Genomic DNA, 10,131 nt, shown 5'->3' on the forward strand with positions numbered 1-10,131 from the left:
ATTATATTATATAATTATATATAATGTTATATATTATATTATATAAATTTTATGTATATTTACATAACTATATTTATTATAATTATATAATTATATTTCTGTATATATTTATTATAATTATATGTTTATATTATATAATATATAAATATAATATAATTATATAATATATAGTATATAATTAATTCATCTATAATGTAGAACACTTGAAACATTATAAAGAAAAATCAGAAATGAGTGCTTTTCCACCAAAGCAAAAGCATTGCTCATCAACTCCTCAAATAGTCACACATTCTCCATGCCTGGCCTGGCTCTGGTGGAGACGTGTTGGGTGGCAGGAAGGATTCCCTGCTCTTAGAAAGTCCATTTTGTTTCTCATGGGGAAAGACGGGCCATCAAGATACTCACGGGTAACTAACTGTAGGTTACGATGGATGACATGGAAGAACAAAGAGGGTGGTGAAAACAGGAGCCTGGAGAGGCACATGAGACTTGGGGGGAGTCTGTATGGAGATTGGCAGGGGGATAAGCTGGGATGAGGGGCTAGTGGAGGTGAGGGAGGGACCCCCGGACCCCGAGAGGAGGCTGTGCCCTGTGGGGCAGGCGAGGCACTGGCCTTGGGCTCAGTGTGATGGGAGGGCCTCCCAGGGCCAAGCGTGAAGAGGCGGCACCCGCAGCTGAAGGGTGATCAAGACTCTCCTACAAGGTTAATAACAAGATTCTCTGCTTTTTCCTAACAACACACTTTTTATTTATGAACAAGTGAATCATATTTAGTGTTCTGCATCTTGTGCACAACTTTTTCAATAAGCATTTTCCAGCACTGTTGACAATTCTTTAAATACAATTTTTTATTGTTTTATTGCATTTTGCTTTATTGCCTGTGCAGATACTATGCCTTTTTTTTAAAATTTTATTTTATTTTTAAACTTTACAATATTGTATTAGTTTTGCCAAATATCAATTTTTAAGTCACCATAACAGAGAGTGAAAAAGTTGGCTTAAAACTCAGTATTCAGAAAACTAAGATCATGGCATCCGATCTCATCACTTCATGGCAAATAGATGGGGAAACAATGGAAACAATGACAGACTTTATTTTGAGGGGCTCCAAAATCACTGCAGATGGTGACTGCAGCCATGAAATTAAAAGACGCTTGCTTCTTGGAAGAAAAGCTATGACCAACCTAGACAGCATATTAAAAAGCAGAGACATTACTTTGCCAACAAATTTCCATCTAGTCAAAGCTATGGTTTTTCCAGTAGTCATGTATGTGAGAGTTGGACTGAAAAGAAAGCTGAGCGACCAAGAATTGATGCTTTTGAACTGTGGTGTTGGAGAAGACTCTTGAGAGTCCCGTGGACTGCAAGGGGATTCAACCAGTCCATCCTAAAGAAAATCAGTGTTGAATATTCATTGGAAGGACTGATGCTGAAGCTGAAACTCCAATACTTTGGCCACCTAATGCAAAGAACTGATTCATTTGAAAAGACCCTGATGCTGGGAAAGATTGAGGGCAGGAGGAAAAGGGGACAACAGAGGATGAGATGGTAGGTTGGCATCACCGACTCGATGCACATGAATTTGAGTAAGCTCCAGAAGTTGGTGAAGGACAGGGAAGCGTGGGATGCTGCAGTCCATGGGGCTGCAGAGTCAGACACGACTGAGCGACTGAACTGAACTGAACTTCTAAGGTCATAGGAAACACAGAAGCCAGATGGAGAATAAGAATCAATTGGCCCACACACTTTGTACAGTACACACTCACACATGCACGCACATCACATGCTCACACAGTTGGTGAAGGACAGGGAAGCCTGGCATGCTGCAATCCATGGGGTCACAGAGTTGGACATGACTGAGAGACTGAACTGAACTGAAGGGGCTCCTTTTATTCAAATCATAATGCATTTGTATCCCTGGTGGCTCAGATGGTAAAGAATCTGCCTGCAATGAAGGAGACCTGAGTTCGGTCCCTATGTTGGGAAGATCCCCTGGAGAAAGAAATGGCAACCCATTCCAGTATTCTTGCCTGGAGAATCCTATGGACAGAGGAGCCTCTTGGGCTACAGTTCATGGGCTCAAAAAGTTGGACACAACTGAGCAACTAACACACGTATTTACTAAAGGTAGGAAACTCTTAAAATACCCCTGGTGCTTTTAATATGTAGCAAAATTTAAAAATCATGAATGCATTAGAGCTGACCTCAGAACAACACTGGCTTAAAGTAGGTAGGTACACTTATAAATGGATATTTTTTTTTAATGCATATGTGGACTGTAAACAAATTTCAACAATAGGCTATTAGTAGTTAAGTTTTGGGGGAATCAGATGGTCTATGTGGATTTTTGACTGTACTGGGGGTAGGTGCCCCTCACCCCTGCATTGCTCAAGAGTCAACTGTACCAATAGGTGACCAGCAATAGGCCATTCCCTGGTGACTCAGCTGGTAAAGAATCCACCTGCAATGTGGGAGACCTGGGTCCAATCCCTGGGTTGGGAAAACCCCCTGGAGAAGATAATGGCTACCCATTCCAGTATTCTGGCCTGGAGAATTCCATGGACCTGTATAGTCCATGGGTTTGCAAAGAGTCAGACATGACTGAGTACCTTTCACTTTCTTTCACTAAATTTAAATTCATTTAATGCTTTGCATTGATTCTCTCTCTGGTCTTTTATTATGCAGAAATACTTGCATAATTTCGCAAAGATACTGGAAAGGTGCCCAGCAGAAGGGGTCAGAGGCCAGACGCTTAGGAAGCTGAGGTTATAGTGTGCTCGGCCTTCCACTCCAAGGGCAGAAGCAGGAGGGTCTCGCGTGCCATGTGAACCACCGGGACCAGGGACCAGGGGCCAGCAGGGGCGAGGCGCCCTCTGAGACAGGGTCACAGGTGTGGGATTACATCACAAAGTGGGACTGCCCTCTGAGGCACGGAGGTCGCAGGTGACCACAGACCAGGGAGCAGGAGCAAGAAAGCCCCAGACTAGGGCGTTGATGCAGCTGAGAGTGCTGGGTTCATAGGAGAACTCTGGGCTGGAACTAGGTCAGAGCGCAACCCCCCAGGACGGGGAGCCGGCAGGAAAGGGAGCCAGAGTAGGAAACCTCGGGCCGCCACACCCTTCACAGCCACCTCTTACAAGCCAGAGACACAGAAACAGGAGGCACACGGGGTAGGTGTGGACCTGGGGCTCTAAGTGAGCTCCCTGGAGGAGTCACCCAAGAGGAGCAGGGCAGCAGGCAGGTGGGGATTCTGACCTGGCTTCTCATGGGTGGGGCTCCTTGGAAGACGGGGATAGTCCCACCAGCTGACCCTGATGCTTTTGTCTTGATCCAAGCTGATTCTTTCTGGGTAAGATCTCTGGAAACTGGTGTGCCAGCAGCGGCCACCCCACACCACTCACAGCTCCTTCCCTGGGAGGACAGAGACGTTCACCTGTGTCCCCAAAAGAAGGGACCATGACCAGACTCTGGGGGACCTACCAGCTCCTGCTTGCCCTCCTGGTGGCCCTGGTGGCCCTGGGGGGCAACACGCTTGTATACAAGGACACGGACAAGGTCTTGTGGGAATTAAAGAACGTCAGCAGCTCAAGCGGCAACGTGAAGCAGTGCCTGTGGTTCGCCATGCAGGAGTACAACAAGGATAGCGAGGACAAATTCTCCTTCCAGGTGGTCAAGGTGTTGCGGGTGCAGATGCAGGTAAGGGCACTTCCTCCCAGTTTGCATACTTGCTCCTGCTTGCCCTTGGCAGCACAGACCGAAGCCAGAATGAGAGGGAGGGTGCGTGAGCAGCACTGGAACCCAGTGGTGCTGAGCCCCACGGCCAGCTCCCTTTCTTAAGTGCCATGACGGCTGTCCTAGGGGCCCCAACCTATGAACTCGGTTACACCCCAAATGGCAAATCACACATCTGTGATCCATGTTTGCTAAGGTTGGGAGACAACTGAGCACCATGAATATGTTTACAATAATGCTACCCTGAGTGACATTCAATCTCCCCATATCCCATGGAATGTGGGTTGACATGGAATAGGGAGGCTCATAAAGTGCCTCCTCCCAGATCCCTTCATGCTCTCAGTCCTACATCTTTTTAGCGACAGTGGTTCTGTCCATGGAATCCCTCCCTACAGGGCCTCAGGTGACCCAGTGCTGGGAGTCATCAATCACCTGATATCCATGTGGGGGACGCTCCATCCTCACCTGCCAAGTCCAAGAAGAGGTCCTTGGTGTTAGAATTCTGCAGACTTCTAGCCTCAGTCGGGTGTTTGGGGTGTGTTTGGGGTGTAAGTGCACAGGAGATTTGCAAGGATGTGTTGCAAAGACATTCAGCAGACAGGCCAGGTGTTGGACTCCAGGCTTTCTTGTGGCAGGAGCGGGGCCAGTCTACACGTGACCCTGTCTCCAGGAACACGTGCACCATCAGCCCAGTGTCCCCAACACATGATGCTGGCGACTGCACGCTCCATCAGGGGCACCGCCATCACCCTTCACAGTAAAGGCTCCTGGGTCCTGTGACTTCTGCACAGGAAGCAAAGCCCTTCACGGTTTTCTCCTTTGGGACCCAAGTAGCTTGGGCAACAAGCAGTACCAGATGCTGTAGATGAGGCTGAGATGGAAACAAATGATTACAGCCTTTAGGAAGCCAGGGGACCAGTTAGAAGACAAACTGCGAGACTTCCCTGGCCGTCCGGTGGTTAAGACTGAGTTTCCCTGCTTTAAGGAGCATAGGTTCGATCTCTGGTTGGGGAACTAGGACCCCACATGCTGCATAATGTGAACAAAAATAAATTAATTAATTAAGTAAAGAGCTGTCTTTCACTGGAAATCAGGTTCTACTCTCAGCCAAGACATGTTGATCAAAGAGAGAGTTAGTGGCTCATTCATTTCTGACTCTCTGTGACCCCGCGGACTCTAGACCTCCAGGCTCCTCTGACCATGGGATTCTCCAGGCAAGAATACTGGAATGGGTTGTCATTTCCTCCTCGAGGGGATCTTCCTGACCCAGGGATTAAACCCAGGTTTCCTGCATTACAGGCAGACTCTTTACTATCTGAGCCATCAGGGAAGCCAAAGACGATGAAAAAAAATTAAAAAAAAAAAAAACAAAACCCTGAGCCAAGCTGGAGAGCTGGGATGCTGCCTATGGCACGTTGCCTGTGGGGCTTCCTTAGAGAGTTGGTGAGTCCCCTTCCTGCACCAGCCACACCCTCACCAATTAAGTGAGGGTCTCTGGGTGGGACCTGGGTCCCCTGCACAGTCATGACTGAGACCTGCCTCCCCAAGGAAAGATGAAGGTGATGCCCGAGGGCAGATGGGCTACAGGGAGAGGAGGCTGGTAGGTGGTGGTTTTTTGGGGGTTTCTCAGTAGCAGCTTCTAGGACTAGTGTTTCAGTGAAGTGGTTTATTTGAGAGGCCATCCAGGAAGCACCTGGTGGTCAGAGGGGATTTAGAGGGGGCAGGGAAGTGGCCAGTGCAGGGGAGTCACTGAGCATGTTGACTGTTGAGGGCATCTGGATTCCGTGTCCCTTGAGCCTCAAGGAGATGGTGCAACACCTGTGCAGGATTGGGCTGCCTGCAGGAGGGGAGCTGGGTTCCTCTCCCACCAGCTCTTGCCTGTCACTGGCTGGGGGCTGCTCCCCGGGGCCCTGGCTCCATCTGGCAGCAGGGAGCCCCGGGAAGCAGCAGAGTAGGTGAGTGCCTGGGCCCCCATCAACAGTCTCTGCTACAGGAGGTCAGCAGGGAGAGTTTAGGGGTGCAGGAGGGGGGAAGGAGTTTGACTCCTAGCCCTAAGGAACCGGTGTGAGCGGCCAGATGGGTGGGCTGTGACCAGGCCAGGCCGGGCCTCCCAGACTGTGGGCGAGATGTTCAGGCTGTCTTAGGAAGACTGAAAGCCAGAGGGGCATCAGGTCAGGGAGTTCTTGGGATCCCCGTGACCAGATGTGGTCTTTCAATCTGCCATTCTGGTTTTCTCACCTCCGGAAAGGGTCGCCACTTTCCTGGAATCAGGTCGTCCTCTGCCTTCCTGTGGCCGGAGGAGCCGAGGCCAGGACCGCAGCGGGAGAGCGTGTTCCACGTCCGATGCTTCTGTCTCAGTCCTGGGTTGGCCGCCAGCTGGCCAACCAGCTTCTCCCATGACAGCCCAGTCTCCCTGTTAGTTCTCTGGAACAAAACTAAGACGTCACTTGTTGTTGTTCAGTCGCTAAGTCACATCTGATTCTTCGCGACCCCATGGACTGCAGCATACCAGGCTTCCCTGTCCTCCACTATCACCCAGAATTTACTCAAACTCATGTCCACTGAGTCGGTGGTGCCATCCAACCTCATCCTCTGTCATCCCCTTCTTCTCCCACCTTCAATCTTTCCCAGCATCAGGGTCTTTTCCAATGACTCTGCTCTTTGCATCAGGTAGCCAAAGTATTGGAGTTTCAGCTTCAGTATCAGTCTTTCCAATAAATATTCAGGGTTGATTTCCTTTAGGATGGACTGGTAGGATCTCCTTGCTTAAGGCTGGAGAGGCAGTGTGGGAAAGCCTGGTAGCGAAGGTTGAATCCAGGGGAACCTGGACCCAAGCTGCAGATACACTCCTGTCTCTTGCTGTCTTCTTCCTCTTTGCTTTATTTTGCTTCCCCTGGCCATCAGAATCACCTGGAGGCTTGTTCAGACACTGACTGTGCATACCCCACCCCCTCAGCAGTTTCTGACTCAGTGGTTCAAAACCTGCATTTCCATCCACTTCCCTGGTGATGCTAATGCTGTTGATCCGGGGACCCCACCTACAAAGGTCTGGGACACCACTGTGGAAGGACTGCCCTTATCTATTCCTGCTCTAAGAGCTGATGGGAGAAGTATTTTTTGCATGGCAGGCTTGGCCATCTCTAAACCCTGCCGTAATCTTTTAAAACCAGATGGGAGCATATTTATTAATAAATCTACATACAGCAGCCTTCACCTCACTCATTCATTCATGAATTCTGTCAACCACTCCTGTTCTGCTTCCTAAACACTCAGAGAACAGGAAGACAAGCCTGGCTACACGGGGCCCTGGGGTGGGGTTAGGGGTCTTAGGTGGAGGAGCCTCAATGGGCAGGGGATCTCAGGTGACAAAATCTGAAGGGTGTGTGTGTGTGTGTGTGTATGGGAAAGGGCTCAAGGAGGGGATCCCATGTGGCTGAGGGTCCTATTCCCAAGAGGCCCAAGTGAACGGGTAACACCCTGGGCGCAGAAGCCAGTTGTTCTTCAGTAGAACGTCTTGCCTTCAGAAAGGCCCCACACTGGATGGGGCCTCTGCCCCAGGGAATCTGGCTCCAGGTAGGGGTATCTTTGTGTGGTGGCTCCACAGGCCATCTCCTAAAGATATGTTTGGAGGAGGGAGGAGGAGGCGATAAGGAGAGGGAATAAAAGGAAGAGCAGTTTTTTCAGGGTTTGTTAAAAACATTAAAAAGTAGAAGAAGGCTTTTTTGAACAAAATTGCATGACTGCTAATCAACAGGTCACAGATCGTCTGGAATACTTTATTGATGCTGAAATCTCCCGCACCAACTGCAGAAAGCTTCCAAACAGTAACGAGAATTGCGTGGTTAAGAACACCTCCAAACTGGAAAAGGTAGGGGACACACCAACTGTCTGCGGCAGTCTTGGCTGCTCTGAGCCCCAGGCAGAACTCGCGGTACCCAGAGCTTGTCTTTGAGTGGTCGGCGCCTCTCCCAGGGCGGAGCCCCAAAGTGGTCAGTCCTGCGGCCCTCGTAGCAGACAGTGCGGGACAGCAGACGTGGAGGAAACCTCAGCCTAGGGACACGGTGCTGTCAAGATCACTCTCAGTACAAGCACTCCATTCCTCTGGGTTCCTGGTGCAGGGAAACTTGCTCACACACATTCACTGGGTCCACCCTCTTGGACCTGGAGGTACCACTCTGCTGTGGCCTGACCCGAGGTTGCCCATCCTTGTGAAAGCACAAAGGGAAGTCCATTCATTCACTCAACTGCTCATCAAAGCTTACCTGGCCCCAGGTGCTATGCTGGGTGCTGGAGATTAAGCAGTGACCAGGTCAGGAGTGTCCCCAGCCTCCCAGGCTCAGCCATGGGAAGAGCCCCAGAGGGGCTCGAAGCAGAGGGCTGACATGGCCTGGGGGCTTTTGGCCTCAAGCCTGTATTTCTGACTCGGGGTGGGAGTATCCGGGGTAGACCTGAGGGCTTCCTCTGATTTCCCCCCGGGCTCTCTGCAGGTGGAGGTGGCTCCTTCCTTCACACCCATGGTCCTTCACATGAGACATGTCAGAATCATCTGGCGGCCTTGACACACGTGGATGACAGGGTTCCCCCTGCAGAATCAGACTCAGTAGGTCTGGAGAGGAATCTAAGAACTGGCCTTGCTAATGAGCTCCTGCAGTGGGGTCCTTGGGACCGTGCTCAGAACTGCTGTGGCATGCAGTCACGGTGGGAAACACAAAGGTCCGTTGACCAGAACCTAAAACTTCCTCTGTGGGCTTGCTGTGAACAAATCCATCACTTCCAGCAGAGCAGAGGCTCCTCAGGACAAACATTCAAGCAGGGAGCATGCGGGATACCATCTGATCTTCTATTTTAGTTTTATCTTTTCCTGGTAGTAGAAATATCGTGGGCTGAAGTTTATATTTTCTACTGGGTGCCTTGAGCATAAAGGAGAGTTGTTACTTTTTACCTGTTTGTAGAAAATATTAAAGAATTAATATTAAGATTAATTAGGAAACTTGTCTCCAGGAAGCTCTTTTATTCTTTGTAAAGTTTCTATGGCCCATCTCGGTTTTAGAGCACACATTTTTAAGTACACATTTATCGATGAACAAACCTTTGTTCCTTTCTTTCCAAGTGTTTGGAATAATGCTGAAGAGGAGTCATGCTGGGTGGTGTCTCATTCCTGGAGGATTTAATGGGATTCTTTTCAGTATTTATACCTTATTAGTAAATACTATATCAGGTGTTGATTTCCAAAGTTCTTCCAACTCCCTCTTTACCAAGAGTTATTTTTTTTAATTAAGGATGTTTTCTTCTATTAATTATTCTTTCAACATCTACCAAGTATATTGAATAATTTTTCTTCTTTGACCCATTACTAAAATAAATTCAAATAATAGATCCCCTAGTATTGAGTCATCCTTATGTGTCTGGAATAGGAAGTACGTGTCTTTTTTCGGTTGTTCTGTAACTGAGTGTCGTGGTTAATTCATCTGCACTGAGAGTGGCGTCAGGCGCACAGGTCAGGGTGTGCAGACTTTCTGGGTGAAGCTGCATCTTTGGCAGGGTTTCTGGACAACTGGACTTGGACATGCCAGCGGGGGACCGTCCTTGTTTCTCTGACCCGATCAGCTTTGTGGAGCTTGCTATGGACACACACATCTGGCATCCTCCTCTCCTTTATGGCAAATTTCTAGTTCTGTCTGATTGCAAGGGTGCAATTCCTGAAGGTCACTCCGTGGATGTACTTGTGCATGTGGGTGGCTAGTCTCAGGTCACTGCTTTGTTGTTGACAGGACAGCCTCTTTTTCTTGTCACCTCCCTTTGTGGGAGCCATCCTGCTGGGTCCAGGCTGGAAAGAAGCAGTGGCATGGGTGGGGTCTGCCCTCCTCTCTGAGAATATAGAGGGCTTAGTGAAGTGAAGTCACTCAGTCATGTCCGATTCTTTGTGACCCATGGACTGTAGTCTACCATGGCTCCTCTGTCCATGGGATTTTCCAGGCAAGAGTACTGAAGTGGGTTGCCATTTCCTTCTTCAGGGGATCTTTCCGACCCAGGGATTGAACCCTGGTCTCCCACGTTGCAGGCAGACACTTTACTGTCTGAGCCACCAGGGAAGCCTGGTGGCTTAGTGTGCCACTTTTTGTTTATGAATTTTGCTTTTCTATGTATCAATATTAAGTACACTCAAACTCCCCAGAGAATGACTTGGAGTGTGGGGTACACACACACATACACACACACACACATACACACGCGCGCACACACACACACACACACAGATTCCACGGCTTCATCCCAAACCTACTGAATCAGAATGTCCAGATACAGACACTGTACACACTTCATGTCAAGGGAACGCTGAAGAGCACTGCACGAGGGCCAGCAATTGTTCACTATGCTGCCTTTAATTTGCTGACTTTT

General features: G+C 49.0%; 1 protein-coding gene across 1 annotated transcript in view; it reads left to right on the forward strand.

The window, feature by feature from the left end:
• The first annotated feature begins 2,951 nt into the window (after positions 1-2,951).
• The window catches only part of CST8 (cystatin 8 (cystatin-related epididymal specific)), an 8,418-nt gene continuing 1,238 nt past the window's right edge, over positions 2,952-10,131 (forward strand). The window contains exons 1-3 of the mRNA XM_010836351.1: positions 2,952-3,170; positions 3,336-3,696; positions 7,487-7,600. Coding sequence (XP_010834653.1) covers positions 3,457-3,696; positions 7,487-7,600 — 354 coding nt within the window. The 5' untranslated portion in view covers positions 2,952-3,170; positions 3,336-3,456. The remainder of the gene's footprint in view (positions 3,171-3,335; positions 3,697-7,486; positions 7,601-10,131) is intronic.

This window comes from Bison bison, unplaced genomic scaffold, assembly GCF_000754665.1.
Source record: "Bison bison bison isolate TAMUID 2011002044 unplaced genomic scaffold, Bison_UMD1.0 scf7180017864063, whole genome shotgun sequence".
NCBI classification, from domain to species: Eukaryota; Metazoa; Chordata; class Mammalia; order Artiodactyla; family Bovidae; genus Bison; species Bison bison.